At 45.2% G+C, this 14,126-nt stretch overlaps 1 protein-coding gene across 6 annotated transcripts in view; it reads left to right on the top strand.

Moving 5' to 3' along the window:
* Positions 1–14,126, top strand: part of KIAA0825 (KIAA0825 ortholog) — a 440,138-nt gene that overhangs the window by 132,296 nt on the left and 293,716 nt on the right. For all 6 annotated transcript variants that reach the window (XR_012800113.1, XM_075593181.1, XM_075593165.1 and 3 more), the window contains 2 exons: positions 9,420–9,676; positions 10,561–10,711. Coding sequence is in view for 5 of the 6 variants with exons in the window: in XM_075593181.1 (XP_075449296.1) it covers positions 9,420–9,676; positions 10,561–10,711 (408 nt within the window). In the remaining variant the exon portion in view is untranslated. The remainder of the gene's footprint in view (positions 1–9,419; positions 9,677–10,560; positions 10,712–14,126) is intronic.

Genomic DNA, 14,126 nt, shown 5'->3' with positions numbered 1-14,126 from the left:
CTCTCTCTCATACACACACACTCTCTATCTCTCTCATACACACACACTCTCTCATACACATACACACTCTCTCATACACAAACACACACACACACACTCCCATACACACACACTCCCATACACACACACACACACACACACACACACACACACACACACACACACACACACACACACACACACACACACACACACACACACACACACACACACACACACACACACTCATACTCATACTCTCTCTCTCATACACACACACATACTCTCTCTCTCATACACACACACATACTCTCTCATACACACACTCCCATACACACACACACACACACACTCTCTCTCACTCACACCCACACACCCACTCTCGCTCACACACACACACACACACACACACACACACACACACACACACACACACACACACACTCTCATACACACACACTCTCTCTCATACACACACACTCTCTCTCATACACACACACTCTCTCTCATACACACACACTCTCTATCTCTCTCGGGAGCGCCGGGGACGGAGAGGAGCGCCGGAGACGAGCACCCCCGCCTCGCGGGGACGAGCACCAGAAAGGGGTGGAGCATCCTCGCACCCACTTCTCGCCCAGCAGGCAGCGGGAACACCGGGGACGGAGGAGCACCTCTACTAGCACCTCCTGCCTCGCGGGGATGAGTGACGGGGATGAGCATACCCGCTACCACCTCCCATCCGGCGGGCAGCGAGAGCGCGGGGATGGAGAGAAGCACCTCTACTAGCACCTCCCACCTCGCGGGGACGAGCACCGGAAAGGGGTGGAGCATCCTCGCACCCACTTCTCGCCCAGCAGGCAGCGGGAGCACCGGGGACGGAGGAGCACCTCTACTAGCACCTCCTGCCTCGCGGGAACGAGCGACGGGGAGGAGCATCCCCGCTACCACCTCCCGTCCGGCGGGCAGCGGGAGCACCGGGGACAGAGAGGAGCGCCGGAGACGAGCACCTCCGCCTCGCGGGGACGAGCACCGGAACGGGGAGGTGCATCCCCGCACCCACTTCCCGCCCTGCAGGCAGCGGGAGCGCCGGGGACGGAGGAGCACCTCTACTAGCACCTCCCGCCTCGCGGGGAGGAGCATCCCCGCTACCACCTCCCACCCGGCGGGGATGGAGAGAAGCACCTCTACTAGCACCTCCCGCCTCGCGGGGACGAGCGACGGGGAGGAGCATCCCAGCTACCACCTCCCACCCGGCGGGCAGCGGGAGCGCGGGGACAGAGAAAAGCACCTCTACTAGCACCTCGCGGGGACGAGCGACGGGGAGGAGCATCCCAGCTACCACCTCCCCCACCCGGCGGGCAGCAGGAGCGCGGGGACGGAGAGAAGCACCTCCACTACCACTTCCCGCCTCGGTTGCTGGATTTGTAAAAAAAAAATAATAATAAATAAAAAAAAATTTAAATCAAATTTTTTTTTTTAATCACAGAACCGCGTGCGCTAAGCGGCCATTAGGCGGGGTCGCCACAGGGCAAATCCGGCCGCCCCTGGCGACCAGGCGACCGGATTTGTCGAGCCCTGTATATATATATATATATATATATATATATATATATATATATATATATATATATACATACACACACAAGAAAAAAACAGCGCTCAAGGTGTATATATTAATGAAATCAATATTTTGTGCTAACATGAGTAAACCCAAACCATAAATGGGAGGAATGTATAAATATACAGATGGAATAAATACAGTAACAGTATTGCCAGCCAGATTGGATTGGCAATTAGATGAGGGAATGCTTATAGGTGGGGAGAAAGGCAGCTCTTCCAGGAACAACCTAATCCCAAAGCACATGTACTGTATAGAAAATTAGTAAAAGTGCACACTCCTAATGCATGTGTGAATGTGTAGAACAATTTATTAAAAACAGGACAACCTACGTCCACTAGCAGATGTAAAATACATTAAAAAAACATATACTTAAAGAAATATCAGTATAATATCAGATCAAGCTGTGATCTCCACATGGGAGGAGGAGGGCACAAATTGTCTTGAGGGCTCAAAAAGTGAGTTGCTTGCACAATCACCAGCAGTGTGTATCATGTGTAACATTTATAGGGAGTCCCGTATACAATCCACGTGGTAGATAAAGATGTATAGAATATATCACCGGTGCGGCAGATAATAGACACATCCAGTTGCTCATTAGTAGTCCAGGTATTACTGCTTCTCCTATTCCTAAAGTGCAGAAGACAATTATGCTGAATTGGGAATGACGTCCGTCACATACCTGTCAGTTGAAGCCTCCGCAGGTAGATGGAGTTGTTTCGGGAGACCAAGTATGTAACTGCAATCTGCAAACACTGAAAATATGCAAACCAGATGTCTTGCCAGTAGATGTGATGTCCAAAGTTGTACAATGGTACCATGGAGCTCCATGGATTTCCGTGCCCGGGGTTAACTTGCAGAAACCGGCTGGACAGTATTGTTAGTCCATAAACCGGTCACAGGAAAAGATCCGGAGAGAAACAACTCACAACGCTCCTCTATGGGGAACTCCTCACACATCTGATCTGGTCAATATGATGATGTTAGCCCTACGCGTTACGTCAGCTGTTGCTCCGCCTTCATCAGGGTAATGCCATGGGTGTGTGCCCAAGATCTATTTAAAGAATGCTCAAAGAGACCAGATCTCTGATCCAAAAATAGGCAGTCAAGAAGGTATTCAATTGTAACAGCTGTAGAGATAATACCATTATAAAAAAAAAGCACCATTTTAAAGTCTGCTCCAAACAATAAAATGTTATTGTTTGCAGTAGACTTTAAAATGGTGCATTTGAGCATGCTTTAAATAGATCTTTGACACACCCCCATGGCATTCCCCTAATGAAGTCAGCGTAACAGCTGACGTAGTAGGATTAACGTCATCACATTGACCAGATCAGCTGTGTGAGGAGTTCCCCATAGAGGAGCAGAGGGCTGTTGTGAGTTGTTTCTCACCGGATCTTTTCCTGTGATGGGTTTATGGACTAACAATACGTTCAGCGGGTTGGTCCAAGTTAACCCCGGTCATGGAGCTCTATGGTACCATTGTACAACTGTGGACATCACATCTACTGGCAAGACATCTTGTTTGTATATTTTCAGCGTTTGCAGATTGCAATTACATACTTGGTCTCCCGAATCAACGCCATCTACCTGCGGAGGGTTCAGCTGACGGGTATGTGACTGACGTTATTCCCGATTAAGTACAATTGTCTTCTGCACTTTAGGAGTAGAAGAAGCAGTTATACCTGCACTACTGATGAGCAACTGGATTTGTCTATCATCTGTCGGACCGGTAACATATTCTACTCATCTTTATCTACCACGTGGATTGCATACAGGACTCCCTATAAACGTTACACACTGCTTGTTATTGTGCCAGTGACACTGACTCTAATTTCAGATTTAGAGACTTTTGAAGCCCTTAAGGCAATTTTTGCCCTCCTCCTCTCATATGGAGATCACAGCTTGATCTGATGTTATACTGATATTACTTTAAGGAAAATGAAGCAGCACTATCCACTAAATATAAAGTATAAAACTAGTGTAGGGTTACCATTATTAATCTGAGTTTGCTCTGACTTAACTGACTTCATCTGAGCAAGAATTGCATTGACAGAGACACATCACAGGCTGATATGACTATACTGGTCTGACTAATTAAGTCAATTACAGCAATCTGTCTATTTGTTTTCTCTGTATTTTCCTTGTATTCCTCTTATATTTGGAAACCCTGCTTGAGTTTGTGCGCCGGAGGACATTTTTCTTTTTTGCTTGATATTGCTGTAAATATATATTTTTATATGTATTTTATATCTGCTAGTGGACATAGGTTGTCCTATTTTAAATAAATTGATATAAACTTTCACACACGCATTAGGAGTGTGCGTTTTTCCTAATTTTATATATATATATATATATATATATATATAAATATATATATATATATATATATATATATATATATATATAGCAAGTTCGCCCATCTCTACTCATAAGATATAAAGTACAACATATAAAGATTGTACTCTAGACGTGTCTGTTCCGGTTGCGAGTGTATCCACTGATGTCCACCTCAGTTGGCTTAAATGTATAGAAAAAATAAATAGAGTCCACAGCACTCCGAAGTTCTAAAAGCATATTGATTTTTATTTACTCCATGATATACAAAAAAAATGGGGCAACGATTTGGGCCTGCCAGACTCTTTGCTTGGTAAATATACCTCATGAAGAATGCCTTAGGCCTCGGACATGGTCAGCGCTTATGTGCTGACCCGTGCTGAGCTGTGCTGCTGCTCGGCACTGAGCCCTGCAGCAGCAATGAGAGCGGCTTTAGCAGGGGCTCGCACACGCGTCAGCACGCTTGGGGAAGCGTGTGTTTGAAAGAGTTTTGAAATTTCCCCGCTTGCCGGAGCACAGGGCCGGTCATGTGAGCGGTTCGCCCAATGAGGGCGAACCAGCTCCGTGATGTCACTGTCTCGCCCCGGCCCGCCCCCTGATGGCGCGCTGTGTAAGGCCAGGGAAAGCACCGCTTTCCCTGAGCCTCAGCGCGCCTCAGCACTGTTTGGGGCACTATGTCCCAGGCCTAAGAAAGCACAGGCATAAGCAAGCAGCAACTGGTCTGTAAAGCAACCATCTCAAACACTGAATGTGAAACAAAGAAAAAGAGGGGAAAATGCCTAGAAACTAGAAATAAAGTCTTAATTTCAACGTAAAATGGAACCACATGGAGCATAGTTGGCAAAAACCAATGTTGACAAAATAGTTTCTGTTGGATCAAAAATCAATACCTAATATGAGTATAAATAATAGAGCAAAGGAATGGAAGCAGGAACACGGTCTTTCTAAAGGTGCAGTTTATTGTGCCACCAAAGGTCCAACGTTTCGGCAAATAGATTGCCTTTATCAAGGAGAGGGCTACAGAACATGCTAAACATACCACAATTTATACACAAATGGGTACTCACCCCCCAACGATCACTGCTGCCTTGCTCCTGGATGTCGACGCCCCATCCTGACGTCAGAGCGCCAGCGCAACGTGGCGTGATAACGTCATGCGCCACCAGGGGAGGATCCCAGGGCCCCACGAGGAGACAGCCTCCCCAATGCCTGTAACAGGCTAAGATTGCTGTCCTGCAGGTAGCTGGAAACTCAGGGAGCCGCCCCCTCACTGGCAGCAGAGGTTCCCCTGGTGACGTCAGCGTGCCCTCACGGGGGCGGGGGGCAGGCCCCATGCATCAGACCTGCCTTGGAGTGGAAGAAAGACAGCCTGATGCCCAAGGAGGACTGAATGATCGTGCAGGGGTGAGAGCCCTTACATAAACAATCAAGTGTAATGAGACTACAAGATATTAAAGAAAAAATAATTAAATAAAGTGTACAAATTAATTATATAACCACAGTGTCACCTATCCAGGGCATGTCTGATGCCTGGGGCCCGCCCTCCCGCCCCCGTGAGGGCACGCTGACGTCACAAGGGGAGCCTCTGCTGCCAGTGAGGGGGCTGCTCCCTGAGTTTCCAGCTTCCTGCAGGACAGCCATCTTAGCCTGTTACAGGCATTGGGGAGGCTGTCTCATCGTGGAGCCCTGGGATCCTCCCCTGGTGGCACATGACGTCATCATGCCACGTTGCGCTGGCGCTCTGACGTCACGATGGGGGCGTCGACATCCAGGAGCAAGGCAGCAGTGATCGTTGGGGGGTGAGTACCCATTTGTGTATAAATTGTGGTATGTTTAGCATGTTCTGTAGCCCTCTCCTTGATAACGGCAATCTATTTGCCGAAACGTTGGACAATAAACTGCACCTTTAGAAAGACCGTGTGCCTGCTTCCATTCCTTTGCTCGAGTACCTCTGGGATGTCTGGACCTCCCTGGATACAGTGCACCGGCAGATAAGTACCCCCCTCCAGCACCTACCAGCGGTGTGCATGTGCTTCTACATATGACTATAAATAATAGAGCGCAATACAATTTGAACAGAAGAGAAAAACAAAATGAAGCAGAAATGTAAAAGCGAGAATAAGTATCTCTGTATAATAGGTCTTGTTATTTTACACTGAAGGACAGATTACTGAACATTTGCTTCATTAAATGGGTGCAAATAAATGTCCCACCTTCCAATATATATCAAATTTTCCACGGCCCGGTTCTTTTCTCAATTTATTCAGAGACAATAGAAAACATCTTTTACAGCATCATTTCAGGCATATATAATTTAGTTAGAGTGGAGAATCCTTAGTTTGGTGTTGAATGATTCTGAATTCTATACATTGAAATACAATCTTTATACATTTCTCTTAGCCAGTCTAAACATTGCAATCATCTGTTTTTCTCAGTGTCAGTCCAAAATGTTCTTAGTAAGTCATCAATGTTTAAACCAATATCCCTTCATTTACTTTGATCTAGAAGACCTTCTTTGTTTTGTCACTAAGTAAATATAGTTAAATGTTCCTAATCTTTTAAGACCTATCTCTATTGTATTGTCATACTCACTATCTATTTAACTAAGGCTAAGGCCCCGCTCCCTCCGTCAGCGTGCCAGCACTGCAGACAGGCGGGGCGCTGACAGACACAGACCGCGATATGCGGTCTGTAGGGAGCGGGAGCCGGGGCTGGAGTGGGAGGGAGGGGGCGTGGTTTAAGCGGAGGGACCCGCGATAGCCCCTCCCCCTTCTCACAAGCAGCTGATTCTAAACAATGGTTGGGCATACCGCATATGTCCGGCTGCAGTGTACCAACGGCTGCACGAATGTTGACTAGATCGGCACAAATATTGAGATAAGAAGGCAATTTTCTGAGCTGGCAGTGTCATTTTGGACTGTAATTTGTGTAAAATCCAATTGCATTATTCATGTCACCCCCCCCCGCCACGGGCTCGGGCTGCAGCTGAAGGAGGGAGCTGCTGCGGGCTGCCCTACTCACACGCTGACACTCAGGCACACACACACACGCAGGCACTCATGCACGTACACACACACACACAGGCAGGCACTCATGCACACACACAGGCAGGCACACACATACACAAACACACATACACACACACAGACAGGCACTCACGCTGATTTCCCTCCACTCTCTCCTCCCCGCTCCCCGAAGCCTCCCCTCCTCATTGGCTCACAGCCACACCACGTGACGCGTCGACGCTAGGAATTACAATTCTCTTGTATCCCCTAGCGGCTGACGCATCACAGCGTGTAGTGAGCTGTGCAGCCAGGGGGGACCGGGACCGGCTCGGGAGGATTCCCCTGCTGGTGGGGAACTCTCGTGTGACCCACCGCGCCGTCGGGCGCAGTGGGTCCCAGGCCTAACTTTTGAATTCAAACTCTTAAAACAAAGACAAGCATTTCTATGTAACGGGTATTCCCTCTATCCCAATCACAGATACAGTGTGTGTGGGTGGAAACCTATGTGTTACCAAGTGTGGTGTATATACCTGTAGGTTCACAAGAGGCCTGAGCCTCCGCTTGGTGGGAACCTGGGGTGAGTCCTTCAGCTCGATCTGGTTTACAGCGCCTCCACCTGTGCAGGGTTCTAGAAATGTAGAAGGTTGCCTACACAGGACCCACATACACAATAAGTACATACACGGGAATGTATATAACCAGTTTATATATATATGCAGGAAATAACAACACACTTTAATAATATACTCCCTCTAGGGGGGTAACTCACAGTTTATAACGCAGTCCCAAAATGTCTTTCACTCCACTAGGAGTGTACCTACCCACCACGTGTATCCCCACACCGTGTCCACAGCCTAACCCCTTTGTCCCGTGGTCAGCGCTGCCACTATGTGTAAGGATAATATGTATAGGATACGTTGGTGCACTTAGGAAGGTACCTGCCGAGCGCTCCTGCACTCGGGCCTGCAAGCAACTTCGAAAAGGATCTGCCGCTTGGTGATCCCGTCTGATCCGGTGTTTCCTCGCACGAGGGTCCTGCCAGGGGTGATCCCACCCTGGATATAGTCTCTGTCTCTTTGGGCACAGACTTGAGCCCAAGTCTCTTCATGGGAAGAGGCTCATGTGACTTGTAGTCCCGATCAAGAGCCTTCCCTGGTAGGCTAGCGTTCGCACGCTTGTCCTGCGCATGCGCGAACTCTACAGGGCCGTCGGGACTCACTGCGCATGCGCGATCTACAGCAAGATGGCGGCGCCTTGCTCGGGAGCCGCCAAGAACTGCCGGGACACCCAAACGCTCCCTGCACTGGCCCCCACCCTCCAGGAATGCCGGCGGTCCCATCGAGTGACTCGCAGCAGCGGAGGAGACGAGGGGGGGGTCGCGGGGCAGCAGGCATGCAAAGGGACCTGGCTACATCTACATCTGCCTGTATTCAGCTAATCTTTGCAGTCAGCTTATCATTTTCCAATATAATTTCTAACTTAATACTAAATTACTTATTTTAACCAGTTACGTGCTGAATATATATGAATATAGAGAATATAGCATAATTAATATTTAGGCTTGAAATCATCCTCTCCAATTACAAGGGACAAAGAATATTTTAATATTTTAGGGAAGTTTCACATACATTATACAGGGAACAGTAGCATATTTTCAAGGCAACCCAAGTAAGGACGTGCACAAGGTAAATGTCAATAGTAATCCTATGTGCATATTAGTGAGGGCATCAAACAATGTTCAGTGTAAGGTAAAGTTTCAATAAATGAATGCATCCCGGTTCAAGACATACACCACTGAGACATCTCAAAGGCAACTCCACATTTGCCAGCTGTCAGTAATATTCCTTATTGCATTTCCATATCAGGATATTTTACAGAGCCTTGTTTAATATTGTACATGTAACTCAGAACCCGTGGTAAAGGTTTGTGTCTATGGTGTTTGGGCATCACTGGGTCACCTCTGTTAGGCCGCATTTATAGAGGACAAGCATGCGACGAAGAGCATGATGCCGCTCGACCGATTTCTGCTCTTTGGGTTTGCGCGACGGGGAGGCGAGGCTGTGACGTCACGTGAGTGGTTCGCCCTCATTGGCTGAACCGAGCACGTAACCCGGCCTTCGCTCGACAAAGACAAGAAATGTTGTCTTCTCGAGAATCGCAAGCACAGTCGCGCTTCATCGTTCGCGCGGTCTCTTGCGCTCTATGAGCGGCTCATAGAGAAGAGGTTTGTTGTTCGCGCGACATGCACCCTGTTGCTGCCACTATAAAGGCGGCTGACACAGGGTCACCTCTATTAAGAACACCAATGACATAGAAACCACAGGGCTATGGCACTCAAGTCGAGCAAAACACCCTGGTGTGCACATAGGTGATGAGCAAATTTGACCATCAGATGACATTTAAGCTTTCTGACTTGCATATCTAATCTTTTAACCTTATTAAAAAAAAATATCTTCAATATCATGCATTTCTCCCACCAGGTTTGTTTTGACATCACTGAAGAATTTGACTCGCTGCTTTCTTTGGCTCTTGCATGCAAAGATAATTCACTTCAGGAAATAAGGACATGCTTTGTGGAGGCCTTCTGCAAAGTAACAACATTGGTTCTGACAAGGTTGGAAGAGTGGAGCAAGCAAATTCCATCCAAAGCTCCACTAAAAAACTGGTTTACTGTTCTCTCCAGTGCTATCCATGTCCTTCATCATTTTACCTACTATAATGAACAAATGAGTAAAAGGTACGTTTCCCTGTTTGCACTATTAAATTATACGTGCCTTTTTTCCAATGTATACTTAATAATCATAATCCAGATATTGTGTTATGGTATGTACATGTAAATATTGTAAGCGTTTATCTATTATACACAGCAGCTAGTGCAAGCGCTACTAACCCTAACTCAATAATTTTCAGCCTATCTTCCTTTAAACAATAGGTTTAAATCTAAAAGTCGGTCTTATCACTGAAACAAAGGAATAAAACTATTTAGGGCAGCATGCAGTTAAAATTTTACTCACAAACGTTTCCAATTTTCCGCTCCTTACCGTGCATCCCCAAACTGGAACATTCTACTGGAGACTCTCACAGCCGCCACCAGTCTAAGTTCTTTCAAAACTAAAGCTGTCTCACATTGTAATCTGGTCTGTAACTGTTACATAAGTCTATAATATATATTATCTCTAACTGTTAATCAATGTCTTGTATATAATGTATACCCTGTTCACTTATGCAACTATGTATTTGTAACCATATATTATTTGTCATCTTAACTCTATGCCCAGGACATACTTGAAAACGAGAGGTAACGCTCAATGTATTACTTCCTGATAAAATATTTTATAAGTAAATACATGATAAAATAGAGACATCTAAATTAGTATGTAACACAAAAATTGCGCCACAATTAATATTACATATATAATATACAATTAACTAGATGGTGTCTTGATAATACTTTTTATGTCATTTTGAGGTGCAAGGGGGAACAGATACTGTAAAACAAAGACAAATTGTTTGGTAATGTTGGTTGATACTTGTACTCTTCTTGGACAAAACGTTTGATACGTTCTGATTAAAACTTGCTACCTCTTAAACTCTTACCTTTTGACTATCCTTTCAATGCAGGCCCCTGTTTATAGCATGTGTCCAGCGATATCAGGAGTTCATCAGCAATCTCCAGTTTCAAGTTACAAATTACTGCATCAACGTTTGTGCTACAAGTATTTTCCAGGATGCTGAGAGTCACCACTGGGATGACAACAAAGCATTTTATGAGGTGTGTGTCTAAGAATACACTGTTATACTGCTGTACTGTATACTGATATATTTCACTGCCTCTCTTAATATTGGTAGTATAAACCATAAAGTCACCTTTTAATCTTTCGTTGCTAGAGAGGACAGTTGCTGACCCCTCTCGCAACGAACAGGTAAACCCCTATTTACAAAGTTTAAAGGTGTCATCTGACTTGCAACCTATTGTATTGCCTTTGTAACATGAAACTATCGCAGTTTTGTCCCCTCTAACATGAAATCCAGTGCATTGCATCAGGGGTGCGTGGTCAGCGTCAAATGACGTTGCGGGGTCATGTCACGTGACGCCACTGCATAATTTAACGCAGTGTTGCCATGGCGATGACATGAGAAGTCATGTCACATGACCCCGCAGCGTCATTTGATGCCATGTTGCCATAGCGACGAATCACACCAGCCACCTGAATCACGGTAAGTAGAGTTGCAGAGGCCTCACGCGATCCCCCAGCATTTAATTTTAATGCTGTGGGGATGAGCGCCGGGCCTGTGCAACCGCCGCACCCCCCCTGGACATTCCAGCGCCCCCTAGTATGCGCACCCCTGCATTGCATGACCCTCTGATATGGAACTCTATATAGGTCTAACTGATTTTGGAAGCTGGTGTACATACATACAGATGTAGCAAGACTTGCTGCTTGGCGCAGCAGAAAAAGAAGCAAAGGTCTGAGGCGCTGAGAGCGGGATTGCCGCAATTGAGCTGCGGGTGGTCCATGCTTCCGAATGGAATTCCCCACAGCGATAATCCTCCAGTGCTGCGACCACCGTGGTCGCGTGGCAGCGGCATCGGAGACATTTAGGCTTGCAACATCTGTAGTCGGTTAGTTGCATTTCTTAGGGGCCTCCGAATGAGGTAGTGTCAATCAAGTATTGTCTTTACCCTTATCCCACCCTGACCTTATCAGAGAACCAATAAAGTTAAGAGCAGGTGGGGAGGGGGAGGCTCTGACTGTACAAGCACTGGCTGAACACACAGTGACATCACCCAAAAGGGAAGTAGGCAGAGGAAATCAAACCCCTCCCAAGTCTAAATTTAAAAAATACAAATACTTAAGTGTCAGATTTGTGTAAAATAAAAATGTATGTACAACTGCGGCCACCTTTATCCTAATGCGGCCGAATCCGCGGCGCTCTGATAACCGCGGGCAGATCCGGTATATTTTCTTTTTTTACGGAGCGGTTTCCGGTATGTTAGCGCTCGGATTTTTAGCGCTGTCTGCTATACTGCAGTACCGTCTAAAAACACAGGTTCGCTGTTGTCTTAAAAGTCTAATAGCCATTCAACCTACAGTTCAGCCGTACATTTTCTGCAAGTCTGTGTGTGCGTGCAGTATTTGTAAAATGGAAGATTTACTGTATACAGTATTACAAAAATATAACGTTGCGTCTTCTTCGAATATAAAATTAACACATTTCTATATGTATTGTATTATTTTGTAAACAGTACTTTTACTTCTTTTCATACTGTTTTTATATTATGCGTGTACTGTACAGTACTGTATGTCTCATTTGAACATTGTTGAAACGCATAGGCGTGTTACAGTATCACATTTCGGCGCATACAGTACAGCGCTCTCCATACCTCTTGCCCCCGCACATACACAAGGCTAAAGTACTATTTCAACTTCTTATCTACAGTACATCTCTCCCAGCCAGGTGGCTTTCTGAAAGCCAGATGGCTTTCTGGCTTCAATCATCCCGAACCTGTCATCACATTCCTGCGTGTATAACGTACAGAGCCTGGTGTCACATTTCAGCGCATGCGTGTATAGCTTCACATTCATTTGGAAGTTCAAGTCTGAATTATTTTTTTTGTTTCGTTTCCAGACATGTGCCTGCATAAAAATTCTTGGTATTCTGATATTCAATCGGTACTGTAGCTTTTTAATGCGACACTAGTCATTCGCATGCTTTATGTGATTTTTATTGATTTGGGTGTGTGTGGATCAAAACATTATGATGACCTGTTGAAAATATTTCTTTGAACTACAGTATAGCTACTCTTTCATGCAGATTTACCCCCCTCCCCCCCGGAAACATACTCATAATTGTCGATAAAATATTGATAAATTTGAACAGCTGTGGCCATCTTATCATCTGTTGCATTAATTGCAGCCCATATTAAATAAGCGTACGTTATGTCTGTTTTTTTGAACATGGACTGAAGTGGTGCACTCATCTCTGAACTCTCAGGACAATAGAACACCAGACACTGCGCATTTAGTTTTTAATATGAAAAGCCTATATTGATACATGATTGTAACTTCTTCAGTACCAAGGTCAATTCACAATGGACCACTGTTTTTAAAGACCTGCAAGTCGGCACATTACTGAAGCACATGTACTGTACTGTAGTGTAGAAGAATTGAATGATCCAGGGCAACTTAAACACCAAGTTTTCTCACCTGGGTGTTTTAGCTATTTATACTTGACATTTCTGTAGTCTCTGCAAGCCAGTCACTTGATAAAGTCCCCTAGGAGGGATGAAACGTTGTGTTTTTTGTGCTGAATACATTTTTCATAGAAATCTAAAGTTGCCCTGGATCATTCAATTCTTCTCCATAAACTGGATTTTTTTAGGCAGATATCCCTTAACTAGGAGCACCGGTCCTTGCAAGTATTTTGATTTGTTATATGTGGTGTGCAGCTTCTCTTGTTATATTGCCTGTACTGTAGTGTACACATTAGAATTCATTACAATTCATGAATATCTGCCACCTGGCGGATACGCGAAGAATTGCAACAAATTAAATCCGAACCATTATTATTAAACAGATCAAGCGCGGGTGACGCCGGCATGAATGCGACATGAATACGGCATGAATGTCGCATGAACGCCGCATGAACGCCGCATGAACGCGGTGAAGCGCGTGGCATTCGGAAAAAGTCAACGAAAAATATCCGAGAAGTTTTCAAATAAAAAGGGCCGCGGCTGTATGCTGTGCTATTGGTTGATTACATTGCTGTTTAACTCCATTGCTGCTCTCCAACGTTATTTGGTAAACAGGTCTGCTTTTGAAACAATCAGTTTTATAAGACTTGGGTATCATGTTATGAAATTGGTACATGTATTATCATCCAAGCTCACACAAAGTCATTCATACCTGTGTGGTTTCATTGTGACTGTATACTGTACATTTTTAAGATTTAGTAAAAATTTCGTCTAACTTTTTTTTACTTTGTATTAATTACCGTAACTTTCCATTTTTACTCTTGATCACATATGTAATTGTTACGTTTTCTTTCATTACTAGTCATTTTAGGAATGACCACCATTGTAAATGTTTTTATAATAACTCCTGCACTCCTCCCTCCTCTAAATGTCCCCTAATGAAAAGGTGTTCCAAAGACTTCAGAATAGAATTAACCACATTATCTGGCAA

Source organism: Ascaphus truei, chromosome 1 (genome assembly GCF_040206685.1).
Source record: "Ascaphus truei isolate aAscTru1 chromosome 1, aAscTru1.hap1, whole genome shotgun sequence".
In the NCBI taxonomy this organism is placed as follows: domain Eukaryota; kingdom Metazoa; phylum Chordata; class Amphibia; order Anura; family Ascaphidae; genus Ascaphus; species Ascaphus truei.
This window is presented reverse-complemented; position numbering and strand designations above follow the sequence as displayed.